Genomic DNA, 15,121 nt, shown 5'->3' on the forward strand with positions numbered 1-15,121 from the left:
AAAAAAATCCCCACTATTATAACTAATCTTTCATTCTAAAGCAACGGTTACCACACAAAATAAACTTTTATTCTCTCTTTCCGACTTTCCCTCCTACCTTTATTCTTCTACGCCTCATAATCCACTATTTTTTTTGTAAATTGCCATCTACATAACCATTTAATACATCTCGAATTCTCATTATTATGCAAATAGATCTTCTCTCTCTTTTTTTGTTTTCCTTTTTTTTTTGTAAGTATTATTGCATTGAAATTGCCAAATGCCAAGTTACCAAATCAAATTTATTGTCAAACTAAATAAAGATGAAAAGGATGGCAGTGATACAAAGTATAAACAAAAAAAATAAAAATAATAGCTAAAAAGGGAACATGGATTGAGAAAGGTTACGCTCTTCCATCGATCAGTTGGGTTAGGGGTTAGAACATAATTTAGTCAAACCACATAGTTCGTTTGATATTCTGAATCTCTGGGGATGTAAACGTATTTATCCCAATATATTTGAAAAATGTATGACACCGGTTACATGGCACAAACAATGGCAGGGAATGAGCAACATATATACATGTCCAGCATCTACCTTTGGTGGCTAGCTACACCACAAAAACACTTTTTGGATACTATTTTGTAAATGATTCTGACCCTGTTGAGTTTTTCTTGTTCTTTTTGTTTCTTTTACAATGGAAAGCTACATCTTACTCATCTGTCTTTTTTTTTTTTTTTTAAATTCATTTTTCAGACTGCTGCCAAACGTCAAAATTGTATCGGGCAGGACAGCAACAAACTGTCCATCTAAGCCTAGTTTGATACAAAGAATTTTGGGAACGAAAAAATTGAACATCATTCCCTATCTTATATATATATCATCTGACGACTAGTTAAGATGAGTATGGCCTTTGTTGACTACCGGTTGGTGCGAGCAGGCCGAAAGGTTTCATTCATTGATTCTCATGTCATCTATTTTTGGGTAAGTAATTCTCATGTCTTCTTCAGATGCTGATATCTACAAAGCGTCGAGGCTTTTAGGCTCCTTATCTGTCAATCGATACCAGCTGCATTAACAATAACATGATTCCCCAAGACACGTGGCAGAGAAATAATTTTGTACTCTACAAGGGCTACAAGCTTTTAACAGCATATTTAAGTGATATATATACTACTAATGATATCCAGAGATTTTTTTTTTTTTTTTTTTTTTTGGGGGTGAGGGGTACTTTATTCAGTTATTCTTGCTGCAGCGTGATGAAAACGTAGTCCATCTCGGAGATTTCTATATGCAGGTTATATAATCAAACAAAATTCATTTGTCCTAGTCTTTTAATTTATTAGCATGATCATTTGCTTTCTTTGTGTCTTGTAAAGCTTTTTAATGAAGCCACATATATAGACGGGTATTATTGTCTTGAAGGATATGAGAGAATATACAGCAATGGATTTGTCTCCTGATTCCACGTTGAGAGATTTTAGTAATGGATTACTAGCTTGCTAGTATGATTGATGGTATTAAATTAAGGCATGAAGAAAAATACTTTACTTTTGGTTAGCATGCATGAGAATAAAAGAGTTGCATTTTGTATATCTTGTAAGCTGCATGGTGGTTTCTAGGTTAATTGGTCCACAGAAATTGGCTGCCGAATTCGTGTCGAACCATTATACCTTATAAACTTGGCCAAGTTGTACGTGCAGGAGAGATAAGCATATGCTAAATTGATAATAGTTGCTGAAAATAACGTCAATAACTGAAAACGAAGAACTGACAATTGGATGAATTTCAATCAAGAAAAAAAAAAATGCCCTTGTTGAAATAATGGTGTGTTGAGGCCTGGATGAAGGTTGTAGAACCTGGTAATTAGAATTGCATGGCGTATGACTACTCATTTTAGTGGCGCTATGATTTTATTATGTATCCTTTTGGCAGTGCATGTTAGGAATTGATTCCTATATCTATCTATCTTTGGGAAAGTGAAATCCCATTTCATTTCCCTATCGCAAGCACGTTTTTGGAATCTTGAGATTTTGAAAACTGTTTGGTTTCAAGATAATGAATTCCTAAAATTTGGCTTCTTTTCTTCAAGCTTCTTTCAGGTACACTTACTTTATGAGTTGCAACTAGTGGCAAGAAGCTAGGATTCTGATAACATTAGGTAGCACAGATTTCTTTTTTTCTTTCGTCACCAAAAAGTTTTTCATCCTCATCAGTCATCACTAAATTCTAAGGAATAACTAATAAGTCTTCTGGAGTTGTGAATATGTGCCAGCATTTCATGGAATTATTAATTTCATAAGCATCAGTAGTGGATAATAAAAAGAATAATTAAATCACTGAACATATGCCAGTATTCCGGATGAAATTATTGAGCTACAGATGCCCTGCACTGTATTCTTCAGCCATATCTGATAATAAGTTGGTAACTAAAACCTAACCTGCTGTCAAAAACTGAGCATTTTTTCTTTCCCTTTTAACCAGTTGAAAGTAAAAATTCATCAAATATCTTCTTTTATTTTATTTTTTTCAATTGATAATAGTAGTTTTAAAGGGCCACCAGGCGAATGTGATGAAAATGGAATTCAAATTCAGGGTGGAGAGGATCAGTTTGTTGAGTGGCAGTATAAATGATGGAAAAGACAACATTCCTATGGATTATTAAAGTAAGACTTGACCTAGGAGGAAGTTGTTTTCTGCTTATTTTCTAAAAGCTTTGGCATTGGTTTTGTCAAAAGATCATTGTTCCTTCCTTATCCATTTAAAGAATAATTTAAAGATTAAGCTGTTGACACAATAGCAAGAAATCTTATTAATGAAGTCTTTTTCAAAAAATTAAAAAAAAAATCTTATTAATGAAGTCTTGTTCTAGCATATATATATATATGAATTTGATGACTCACTTCTGAAATTACAGATGGTTCCTGTTCATTTTTGTCTAACCTGCTCTTGTTGATGCCTTCTGTCCTTTTTGCCACAGCTTATTCTTCTAAGGAGTTCGTTAATAAAAAAGATCGATTCCCTACAGTTATTTCTTGCAACTTTGGTCTTGATAATTTCAGTGGAACTCACCTTTTGTTGCTGTTCTTGGTCCAAAGTTTTGAGTTGTTGCATCTCACCAGCATAATCATAATACCATCAATGAATATCCAAAAGATTGGGAGCTATGAAAGAATGCTGCAGAACTGTGGACACACAAGTGATTATGCTTCAGAATTTTCATACAGGTTTCCCCATAGTTTTGGTAATCCGCCGGAGTCCTCCGACATGGGGCTTTGTTTTCAGTCAGCAGCCAGAGATGATGGCTCACAGAGGCAAAACTTTTGGCCTAATAACTCATCTAGCACCATTATGGGCCAAATTGGATCAGCTTCTGCTTTCTATGCAGCGGAAGTTTACATGGGATTAACACAGCTTGATGCCAGAGATAATCAGTCCACCTGCAGCACCCAGCTTTCGAAGATTAATCATGATGTACATATTCCATCATATGACCAATCTGAGAATTGTTTATTTACAGATTCACCTCCAAGAAAGCTAGAGCCCTGCAGCTTCCCAGCGAATAACGCCTTGCCAGCGGTTCCAAACTCTCAAACCCCAAACAGCCAATATATCAGTTCAGAAGCATCCTATAGACATCCCTTTAGTGATCTTACAGAGAAAGAGAGGCTGTGGCAACTCAAAAAGAAACTGTTGGGTGACGTTGATAATCCCAATAAGAGACAGCATACCATGCCTCTTCAGAGAAATCAAGATGTCGGAGTAAGTTTTTTCAGAAGAATAATCTCATTTCTGGATGCGAAGCACGAATTCTTTTATGTTCTGATTGTTGCTAGAAATGTCCTCACAGGTCTCGTGCAATTTGTACGACTCCCACTTCCCAAATGCGAAGCCGTCTGGTAGAAGTTCTGGATGTATTTCTCCTATTTCCACCAATCCTGCCTCTGCTGCAGGAGCTGTAACCAACAAGACACGGATCAGATGGACTCAGGAGCTTCATGATCGATTTGTCGAGTGTGTAAACCACCTTGGTGGTGCTGACAGTAAGTCGTTAAATACAGACCTTTTTCTGTCTATAAGAAACATATCGTTCTTGACAAACTTTTGGATCATACTCAGAGGCTACACCCAAGGCAATACTAAGGCTGATGGAATGGGAAGGACTAACCATCTTCCATGTCAAAAGTCATTTGCAGGTATTTCTTTCTGGATGACTTCAATTCTTAAGCTGATTTCTGCGCTCTGTACCCATTTCTAAATCAGGTTTCTTCTTTTTCTCATTTGTTTTCTTTGTAGAAATATCGAAATGCAAAGTACATCCCAGCATCTGCAGAAGGTACACTCTTGACAAACAATTTTGCACAATATGTGAGGAAAGTTGTCATGTTTGATCCTAAGATTGCTTCAGGTTATTCATTTGCAGTGTAATTGGTAATAACAAGATCAGTATTGCAATCTCGACAAAGCCATAACATGGTTTAAAGGGTTTACATCAATTATTGAACCAACACTTTATAAAGATTATCATTTGTAAACTTGGACAAGCAATATACATTCACCGTTTCAGCCCCTGCCATCCTTTTCCTATTAAACATTTGCATCCGGTAACTTGGAGCTATGAAGACAGGAAGTTTTAAATGTCTTCTCCTACAGAAGCAGCTAGTGAGAAAATAATTTGGGGCTAGAAAGCATCTCTGCTTAAATTGCATATGTTATCAGCATTTACGAAACTGATTCTAGTTTAAACTGATCATCCTTGTCATTGCAGGAAAATCTGACAAAGGACCATGCACAAACAATGCAGCGCAGATTGACATAAAAAAGTAATAACTCATTCTTAGCAAGAACCCATGATATAATTTAGTCTGTTCCTTTTGGTTTCCAAGACTTTGTTTAGTATGTTCTTTTAGCTCTCTGATGTAATGCTTAACCTTATATTGAAACCTACTCATTCATGTTCATTTAATCCCTCTAAATGGAGCAACGATGGATCATCAGTAATGAAACTAAAACTCCGGCATTCAATTCTCCAGAATTTTTGAGAGAGGATGTTTAGCATCTGAAACCTGACTCTTTTTTGGCAGTGGAATGCAACTCAAGGAAGCGTTACAGCTGCAACTGGATGTCCAGAGGCGTCTTCATGATCAATTAGAGGTAGCATTTTGGTACTCTAATGAGATTAATAAACTTGCTAGAGATCCAACAAAGAGGTTCACAATTTCTGTACTGATAGAAATCAAATTTATTTTTCTCATTCCTCTTTTCATAATCATAATCTAAAACAGCAGATAAAATACAAAACGTTTTACAGCTGTTAAGTTTCTTAACGAGATGGAAATGTGCAGAATCTTATAGATCAGGAAATCTAAATGACACATCCAGTAACTGTTTATGCTCATTTACAGATATTCATATCTATCTGCATCATAATTCAGTTTTATAGTGCATTTCCTACAAGAATCTTTCTCTTCCCGGGAATAATCCATCAGGAGCAGTTCTACTTCTACAACTGATACTGTCACAGTTAATTCTTGAGTATCCTTTTAAGCTTCTTGCCCTTGTGTGGTTAGGTACAGCGCAAATTACAGTTGAGCATTGAAGAACAAGCAAGACAGTTGAAACTGATACTTGATAAGCAGCAAGAAACTGCAAAGAGCCTATTGGAAACTCAAAATTCAGCAATTACATCTCCCACTTACCTGTCTACCACACTTGAAAATGTAGATATTCTGATTTCAGAAGATTCTGAGAGTACCCCTTTCTCATCTAAAATAAGCTAGATGAAATGGGATCATAATCAAGTCAATATCTATCCTGTAAGCCTGCTTGTAGAATTCTGCAGAAGAAAAGAATTGCTTCAGTGATATCAATGCCCCACAACTTTGCTACTCAGACGATGGGGAATTAAAAGGGACCCTTGAGTTGAGCTTTCTTGAAACATAACTTGGTTGGAAAGCAAGAGCAAATTACACACCATTAGGCAATAGGAACTTTCACATACATATTGATTGTATTACAACAAATCAAAGTCTGAAAATTGACGAACATCCATGATGATTAGCTTGTGTATGGTCTTTCTTGATTTTGAAATTTTGCGCATGATAAGCATAAATTGCATCGAAATCTTTGAGGAGTTCTGAGTTATATATGGTACAAAAGATTGTGTTTTATACTCACAGCTGAATGATCACAAGTTTGTGTACAGGATGAGATTTTGTCACAGGAATGTTTTCAACTTTTTGATGCTAAGTTCCAGATAGCAATCTTTGGTCACAAAAAATTTGTCCTGATAACAAGTGTTGATACCAAAGCACTAAAAATTGGATAAGGACATTGCTGTAAATACAATATGCACAAAACAATGAAGAGTGAACTCAGAAAAAATTAAAAAGAGAAAGGGGAATTTTTTTTTTTTTTTTTTAAAAAAAAAAGCAGCCACCATCAAACAAGAAGTATAAATAGGTAACTAAAGATTAACGGCAAGGGAATTTGAAATTAGAACTAAAGAAAATCCCTGCGATTGTGATCGCCTTGGTGTCAGCTGCTATTGTGACCGACCATTTTAGGTCATTCCAATTTCTTGGAGTCCTATTCAGCTCTTAATTCTTAATCAAATTCGACTTTGATTGAGGGACTTACACTTCAAATTTTAGACTTTCCAAATTTATTTTTATGCACATTTATTTTTTGTTAAATTCTATATAAAAACTTAAGTTTAGTTTGGAAAGTCCATTACCATATTACCTGTGTAGCAACCATGTAAGTTTGCATGTACATTAGAGATGTTTTTCCATGTACAAATATATTGCCACAAAAGAATCAAAATAGATTAAAAAGTTTGGATCATTTTCTTTTTTTTCGTGGGGTAAATTTCAAGTGCAAATAATTGCACCAACTGTATTATTTACCACTTTTTTTTTTAATCATTAGGGATTTATAGGGAATTTTTGCTACAAAATAGCTTTTCTTTCTTTTTTTTTTCATTTCTATAATGTATTTCTTTTAAAATCCCTAACGTAACGTACCCTATAGGCTATATCTAGCAAGCTAAGACTACGGTAGTCTACCGTAGACCAACACGCACTACACAGTCTTAAAAAGCGAGCGGGCGAGCGAGCGGGCGGGCGAAGCAAAATCAAGACTTTCCTTGAGGCAGAAAATAAGAGGGAAAGAACCAAGTGGAGGGGAGGATAAACTGATGGAGGAGATAAAGAAGCGAAAGCTGGAGGAATTGGGCAACGGAAAATTCGATCTGAATTTATCACAACCCACTTCGCTGACTTTATCTCTGTCTTCCTCTTCATCTGCATCACTAGAAGAGCTGCGCACGCTGCTTGAACCTCTAGCCAAGCCTCAACTGACTGACCTCCTAGTCAAACTGTATGCTCTATCCCCAAATTCCTCTTCTTCTTCCTCATTTTTTTTGATATTTGTGATCAGTTTTAAATTGCATGAGCGTTTTAGTTATGTGAGTTTTATGGGTTTTGCTTCTATATGCTGCTGGTACTTGAATATTTGTGGGATTGGTTTTTTGTGCTCTGTTTGTAATTTCTTCGAACAGTTGGTGCTCGAGATAGTTGACAAGAGTTTGGTGGCTTTTCTCTTTATTCTTTTTTGGTGAAATTGGTTCTATAATTGTTTCTGGGTTGGTTTGAATTATCGTGTGCTCAATTTCTTTGAACTTATATCATGACTTTCTTCGCCCCTTCTGATTCAAAGAGGATGAATTTTTATTGGATTGTATAAATTGCTTCTATGCAAGTTTTGTCAGACAATTTTAACCTGATTATTGGCATAGTTTCTTATATCTATTTATTTTTCAATTTTTGGCTGAGAGCTGCATTCAAGTTAGTAATTTTATTGGACCAACTAATAATGTCATTATTGTTGGTTTCATGGCTACTAAGCTGTCCTTTTGGAAACCGGTTTTGGTGATTAACTCTTCTTATCCTGCATTTAGGCTCGTTGACATGGACTTTTTAGAACCTTTTTTGGTGTACAATTGCAAGAAAGAAGTAAATTTGTCATCTTTTTTTTGCAGTTTTACTTCTATGACATGAATAAGTTTCCGTTTGACTGCAGATAAAGACAGAGACAGAACTAGTGGTAAATTTGAGAGATAATTGAATGCATGAGGACTTTGGAGGAGATTTTCTTTGCTTTTTTGAATGTCAAGTTATCTTATGTAGTACAACCAAAAGTAGAGGAGCATTTAGGCTTTAATTACACTGCCCCTGATTTTCTGCCAAGGATATGCAAAGTTTCTATGTGAACTTTTGACTAAGGGAATCATGGTAAGTAAATGCTTGTTTTTGCTTCTGGAAATTATATTACTTTTGATAGAGTGATAGCTGAACAGGCAGCAGTAGAGGAACCACTGCAGCCCCATGTAATTGCTGATGTATTCCCGGAAAGTGGGTAATTAGAACAGATCATCCGAAGTTAGGGCACAGTTAAATTGTAAGTTTGTTTTCATTGTTGTGCACCTGAAGCAAGCCTGTGATTTGAAAATATCGCTAAGAATTAGCTGCATCTGACACTAGAAGTCAAAGATTTTTTTTTAATTTTGTTTTTAAAATTTTTTTGGCCCTAAAGGACCAAAGATAAAGTCTAGGTTTGCAGCAGGTGTTTGTGGAATTTGGGAAGCCAGATGAAGTTTTAGGTGAAGGTACATGGATCACTTTGTGTCTGTTAGCCATTTTAAATGTTGGAGAGTCTATGACAACACTAACTAGTAGATGAAGCTAAGCCACAATAGTTATGGAGGAACTATGAACAAAACTTCTGGATTTACAAATGATAGCACAAAAAAATGCTTTTTCCCTACTTAAAATTGTCATATAGCAGATGATGAAGTAATAAATGGATGGATACAATATTTAGTTGATTTAGCTAATGCCAGCAGAAACAAGTGTCTATTTGTTGAAAGAAATCTGCAGCCATATTATGCAATCACGATAGATTATAAATGAAGGTTGATTCAGAACATGTGGATAAGTTTTAAATTGAATCAAGTAGAACCTAGACTATGTTAATGAGTCCTTGTGGCTTCTTCCTTAGTCTCATAGCAGTTCACCCAGTAATTTGGTGAACATGTAATTCTTATTTTCTTTTGTTTTGAGTTATTTAATGTGCAACTTTTCCTTGATGTGCGGCCAGATTTGGAATGCATGGATACGAAGTATGGTTCAAATTGTATGGCATGGCATTGTACTTCCTGAACATGACACATGCTGCCTACCCACAAAAATGTGTACATAAACAGGATGTGTATATGTTTATATCTGGGCTTGTTTGTGGTTAGATGGACTCTTCATATGTGTCTATAAATTTTTGGGAAAGGGGGGGTGGGGGGGAAGAGAGAGAGAGTTACTATGGGTCTCTATTGATCGTCATTCTCGTGCTACATGCTCAGACGTTTCTACCTTGTGCTTGGTACCACTGTCTTTCACTTTTACTGAGAACAAGATTGAATTGATTACATCTTTTGTCTTCAAAAGTTTTTGAAACTCAAAAATGCAATGACTTAGATTCTTCTCTTTTTCCCCTGTTTTGTGTTCTTACTTCTTTGGGATAGATAGCTAGATGTCTAGGGGAGGGAGAGGGAGAGAGAGCCTGTACGGGCATGGTACTTAACATTGTGGATTTAACTAGTGGTGGACTGTACGGACATGGTACTTAACATTGTGGATTTAACTAGTGGTTGAACTATGTCATATTTGATTGATGTGAAAAATGCTGCTTTGAAGCATCATAGATAATATTCTGGACACAAATGGAACTTCTGGAAATTGTTTTATTAGCTTCTGAATTGGTGTCTGAGTGTGTCTATCTTTCTTCAATCTGTCCTTACTTCCAATGGTACGTTTTGACGAAAAGAAATTTTGAGGCCTTGAAGAAAGGACCATATTGTACTGTTCTTTATTAGTTACCACATGGCTTGATTTGTTCTTAGTTTCCTGGTGAAACTTTGAAAAATAAATATTGTCTTCAAAGATGTACAAAACCTGTCTTGATCTATGTGTTTCTTGGCGTTTTTGCCTTTGTTCAATCTATTCAACTTAATAACCATTCTTCTGCCCCATTCACATTTAGGATCCTGTTTTTAGTGCATCTGTTATGCATTGCTCTTTTGCATCATGTGCATATAATTGTCTATAGGTAATATTCTAAGAGGTTTCTTGTTAGTGAGCTGATGGATTGTGTGCTTAATCTCCTATTTATGTGTATTTTTTCTTGTATATTGACCATAGTTCATTTTGCATGTTTGAGTTATGTGCCTTTGGTCAAATGGGCCATATCCTGCTCTCCTCCTGGTGGGATGCTGCGTGAATTGACATTATGCATGTGTGCTTGTTTGCATGTTGTGGCTTGAAGAGGGTTCCAATATCCTTTTATTGCTGAAGAAATTAGAAGTGTTGCAAGAGCAGATCCAGCCCTTCGAAAGCTTTTTGTTCGTGGTTTATCCTGGAATACTACTTCAGAGACCTTGTGTGCTGTGAGTGCATTGTTGTATGCTTGTTTTAGGTTCCCTTTGTAAAAGTTGCCTGTGACATGGCCATCACAAGAGAAAATTTATTTGCTTATGGTTCTCTTTTCCCAGCATAATGGCTTTAAGACTTTCCAGCAAAAGTAATAAGCTTAATGACAGAAAAATCTCATGTGGTTGTTACTGTTCAGGCATTTGAAGAGCATGGGGAAATTGAAGAGGGTGCTGTGATAGCTGACAAAGCTACAGGAAAATCACGTGGCTATGGTTTCATCACATACAAAGACATGGAGTCAGCTCAGAGAGCTTTAAAAGCACCAAGCAAAATTATTGATGTAAGCAATTACCATTCTCCTTCATTAGGCTCACTGATCTTTGCTATGGTTGCCTATTGGGTAAAATGGAAAAGGAGTTGAAAAATTAACTTTTGGCTTCTTTTGTTTTTCTGTGATCTACATCATCAAGTTCAAGTGTCGCCCAATTGTGAGTAAGAGAGAGCTTTGTAATAATCTTTCTGTTTTTGCAAACTGGTTCTATAAGGAAAGACCAAAAGGTAATAAGGTAGTTGCATTTGACACTTCCAGGGAAAGAAGAAAGACAGAAAAGTTAATAGTTTACTGGGTTCAATCTTCGTGCAATGAGGGGTTGCTTCATTTTATTTTGCAAAGACATGTCACTAGTAGGAGGAGAATTTCTTCTTTTGGGTAAAAGGCAAAGCTGCATGAGCTTAGCCTCATACTTTCGGTTTGCCTTAAGGCTATGTTGATAATGCTATAGTTGTCTAATTGAGGAGACAAAGTCAGAATACAGCTTTGTATCTTATTTGTTGTGCTAATTTAGTAAATGGAGTGTTTCTCTTTCTGTTTTGTTTGTGTCTCAGTATGTTTAACATTGCATATAGCTGATTCTGTGATATTTTAAGCCCTCTTTTACTAGTTAAATTGGTTGACTTTTTGGCCAATAGTTGTGTAGTTTAACTGGCTTGCAATAGTGTTGAAAATTTGACTTCAGACTTCTTGCTTCATTCTTCCTGAGAGACTATTCTGGAGAGTTCATGTTTTGGCTTCCATTTTGCAACAATAAAACTTGGTGTAATCACCGAAGTCTTCATAGATTGAGTAAAATTGACGTGTTATCCTGATCTACTTGATTTTAACCTCATTTATTTCATGCATTTTGAATATTAGTGCATTGACCACTTTAGTGCATTGGTGCTGCCCGTTACTTAAACAAACCATTTTTTGATTTTATGCTCTCTATCTGTTGGTTTTAGGGTCGCATGGCTGTCTGTAACCTAGCCTGTGAGGGCTTGAGCAGCTCCAGCACTACACCTGATCAGGCCCAGAGAAAGCTCTATATTGGTAGTTTGTCACCGGAAACTACCAGTGAATTGCTACTGAGCTTCTTTGCAAAGCACGGTGAGATAGAAGAAGGTTCAGTGGCATATGACAAGGAAACAAACAGATCACGGTATGAAACCTTCCTATCTCTATGTTGCTACTAAAATTAGGGAATCTGTTATGAGCAAAATGTGATGAATCTGACCGTACATATGCAGTGGTTTTGGCTTTGTTACTTTCAAAACTGTGGAAGCTGCAAAGAGAGCTATAGATGATCCACAAAAGATGCTTGGGGTGAGTAGGCATAACTTCATATCTGACTTGTGTGCTTATGCAAGTTATGTAGTTCTTGTTGGTGAAGTTGAAATTGCAGTCTTTTAACTTTCAATCTTGTAGGACAGGTGTTCTGTTTGTGTACAGCCAGATATGTGTAAGAATTAGATGTATATCAGATGTTCGAAGTAAAATGTATTATAAATTAGCAAATCCTAAGCTCTTTCCGAGCAAAATCTGATTTACGACAATGTGCAGGGGCATTACGATTCAAATATGTTAGCATATGCATTGTGCTATGTACTCCAAGTAGTTATGTGCAGATGAGGATGTTATCCAAGGAAAGATACTTTCTCAAGTTAATGCTAATGTGAAGTCTGGTTGTAGTAGCCAAAGGAGTTTCATGCCATATATGCCTTTGTACTACCATCTAGAATGTCAAAAGTTGTGGGCTTGATACTTTTGTTAAAGACTGGTCTGAGTTAACAGTTGCATGCATTAGCCACCACACCACCACGCGTTCCGTGTATAGACTGATAGCAAGAAAAGATTGATGCATCAGTTCTGTGCTACTGTGGCTGTGAATGAATATCCTTAGACTCGCAAAGACACGACCTTTTTTGGCTACTCTGATATACTCGAAAGCTCTTTTAACATTAAAACTATTAAGGTTGGACAGGCTACAACTACATGATATCAGAAGAACGGAGGAAAGGCTTTCAGAAAAATTTTAAATGTTAACAGTTATTTCTGATATTAATATTCAGTACATCAGGGAAGTCAGATCCAGTGTGAATTCTTTGAGTGTTACTTTTGAATGGTGTTGATTGAGCTACAACAGAAGCCACTATATCATTTTTTTTAATCGTTTTTATTGTATGATTATTTACCCTAGGTAGCAAACCAGCAGCCCTCTTTTTGGTGCATGTAATATCTGTGTAAATAAGAAATGTGTATGTCTTTGTTAGTGATTATTATGAAGGAATTTTGTCTTTTCAAAATGGTTGCAGGGAAGAAATATAACTGTGAAGCTTGCTGATAACCACAAAGGCAAAGTTATGCACACACAGTTACCATCACCAATTGTTCCAGTACCAGTTGGTTTGGCTTCTGCATACCCTCCCCCTCATAATGTTCATTCTGGCTCTGGAAATCCGGTTGGATATGCTTATCCTCAACCATTGGCAGCATATCCTGGTACTGCATACTCAAGTCCACCTGTAGTAGGAGCTGGTGCATACCCAGGCCAACCACAGACTTCGTATCCCCAGTTTGGTCATAAGAAAGATCCTCCAACTCCACCTTCAGCACTAGGAGGGTACCCGTATTACATGCCAAAGCAATGATTATAACCTCATTGTAAGCATGTTTCAGCCAGCTGATTGCTATTCCTTGTCCCTTTCCTAAGCACATTCCTAAGATAACTTGGCCCCTGCAGGATTCTTAACGAATTATTAGCTGCTTAATAAATAGTTGCTACATGTTAAATTTTGTCTTACTCACTCTTTTCCTTTTGTATTCCTTTTAACCCAGGTTCTCAGGAGCTTAGGTTATTGCATTTGAGAAAGGAGCAAACTTGGATGAGGATATGCAAATTAAATGTTTTATTGTTGCAGCACCTAATTATTGTAATGGACAAATTTTTTGTAGTTGTAGATGTTATAAGGATGCCATGTTACAGGTGGCAGATTTAATCTCTGTATCTATCTTAGCTTGATAAAGACGTAGCTGTCCTTGGTTTTGTCTGATTTTCTTCCTCCAATACAACTCGATTTGTTTTGTCTGCTTTTTGGATGCGGTTATGGTGTTTATTTGCTTGAGTTCTGCTGCCGGGGAACAACAAACTTTTTGCACATTTCATTGCATGCCAATAATGGTCTTGCTGCCACTGAAAATGATCAGAATCTGCCCATGGTACAAGCGTTTCCTATTGAGGTATCTCTCGGTAATATGACTAGACGCCATTTTTTCCAGTCTGGTAAACTTCTGAAGCGCCGGCCACCGGTGGAAAGCTGAGTGGTAGACTAGTCACATATGTATGTATAGTCAGCTGCTGGATATATGCGGCTTGAAAAGAGAGCGAATGGAATGTTGAGATTAGGAGATTACTAAGAGAACGTATTGGTTGTGGCACAATTGCCATGGCACCAAACGAAAAGATAATGAAACTCGGTTTGGATTCAAGAGATTTTCAAAAACTAGTTTTTCAAATAATATATTAAAATTTTTAAAAAAATACTCTAAAAAGTAATCTAAATTTTTTTAATATTTAAAAAATATCCCAAAATATATTCTAACAACTCTTCTACTCTTAAATATCCCAAAATATTTTCTAAAATATAGGGTTAATTCCACTTTGTCCCCCCAAACTTTGGACGATTATCCACTTAAGTCCCTAAACTTATAAATACCTCCCACTTAAGTTCCTGAACTTATAAAATGGGACACTTTAATCCCTAAACCCTCATAAAATGGGACACTTCGACCACCAACGGTATTCAGGATTTGTTAACAATTTTCCTTAAGTGGGAGGTATTTATAAGTTTAGGGACTTAAGTGTCCCATTTTGAAGTTTAGGGACTTAAGTGGGTAATCGTCCAAAGTTTGGGGGGACAAAGTGGAATTAACCCTAAAATATATTATAGAAATTCTGTTACAGTGAAATTTTTCAAAAATACTCCAAAAAACAGCTAATCTTCCGCTAGCTGTTTTTGGAGGTATTTTTGAAAAAATTTATTGTAGTAGTGTATATGAAAAATTTTTACTATAAAAAATTTTTGAAATATTTGATATATTATATGGATGAGATATTTTTTGAGTTATTATGTATTACTATAACTGTACGCGATAAAAATTTCAAGTCTGCAATAAACAAGAAATATACACGACAAATATGTGATATATAAATTTAGAAAAATATGGGGGTACAATCTCTGGAAGTTTCTCGAACTTATGGAGAGTTTCCTTCGATTCTTCTTCTCAAACACCAATCCAAGGGCTTCGCAGCTTGTTCTTGAATCCACCACCGACTCTTTCAAA

At 36.2% G+C, this 15,121-nt stretch overlaps 2 protein-coding genes across 2 annotated transcripts; both read left to right on the top strand.

Annotated features, from left to right (window-relative positions):
* Positions 1 to 2,935: 2,935 nt before the first annotated feature.
* LOC113773706 (myb family transcription factor PHL5) lies at positions 2,936 to 4,807 on the top strand. The gene is made up of 5 exons (XM_027318330.1): positions 2,936 to 3,742; positions 3,831 to 4,023; positions 4,100 to 4,176; positions 4,277 to 4,388; positions 4,749 to 4,807. Exons 1-5 carry the CDS (start codon positions 2,936 to 2,938, stop codon positions 4,805 to 4,807), a joined length of 1,248 nt encoding a protein of 415 aa, XP_027174131.1.
* A 2,275-nt stretch (positions 4,808 to 7,082) lies between these two features.
* On the top strand, positions 7,083 to 13,869 carry LOC113776163 (UBP1-associated protein 2C-like). The gene is made up of 7 exons (XM_027321266.1): positions 7,083 to 7,360; positions 10,358 to 10,478; positions 10,661 to 10,804; positions 11,743 to 11,939; positions 12,028 to 12,103; positions 13,093 to 13,441; positions 13,616 to 13,869. The coding sequence occupies exons 1-6, from the start codon at positions 7,179 to 7,181 to the stop codon at positions 13,426 to 13,428; spliced, it is 1,056 nt and encodes a 351-aa protein (XP_027177067.1). The 5' UTR covers positions 7,083 to 7,178; the 3' UTR covers positions 13,429 to 13,441; positions 13,616 to 13,869.
* The last annotated feature ends 1,252 nt before the right edge of the window (positions 13,870 to 15,121 follow it).

This window comes from Coffea eugenioides, chromosome 6 (genome assembly GCF_003713205.1).
Source record: "Coffea eugenioides isolate CCC68of chromosome 6, Ceug_1.0, whole genome shotgun sequence".
NCBI classification, from domain to species: domain Eukaryota; kingdom Viridiplantae; phylum Streptophyta; class Magnoliopsida; order Gentianales; family Rubiaceae; genus Coffea; species Coffea eugenioides.

What these genes read in the sequence shown, in the direction of transcription:
- LOC113776163 (XM_027321266.1), top strand. Translation starts at nt 7,179, where the DNA reads ATGGAGGAGATAAAGAAGCGAAAGCTGGAGGAATTGGGCAACGGAAAA. An exon ending in CTTCAGAGACCTTGTGTGCT is followed by an intron (nt 10,479 to 10,660) that starts GTGAGTGCATTG and finishes GTTACTGTTCAG; the next exon opens with GCATTTGAAGAGCATGGGGA. An exon ending in CACCAAGCAAAATTATTGAT is followed by an intron (nt 10,805 to 11,742) that starts GTAAGCAATTAC and finishes TGTTGGTTTTAG; the next exon opens with GGTCGCATGGCTGTCTGTAA.
- LOC113773706 (XM_027318330.1), top strand. Translation starts at nt 2,936, where the DNA reads ATGCCTTCTGTCCTTTTTGCCACAGCTTATTCTTCTAAGGAGTTCGTT. An exon ending in CCACCTTGGTGGTGCTGACA is followed by an intron (nt 4,024 to 4,099) that starts GTAAGTCGTTAA and finishes GATCATACTCAG; the next exon opens with AGGCTACACCCAAGGCAATA. An exon ending in TGATCCTAAGATTGCTTCAG is followed by an intron (nt 4,389 to 4,748) that starts GTTATTCATTTG and finishes TTGTCATTGCAG; the next exon opens with GAAAATCTGACAAAGGACCA.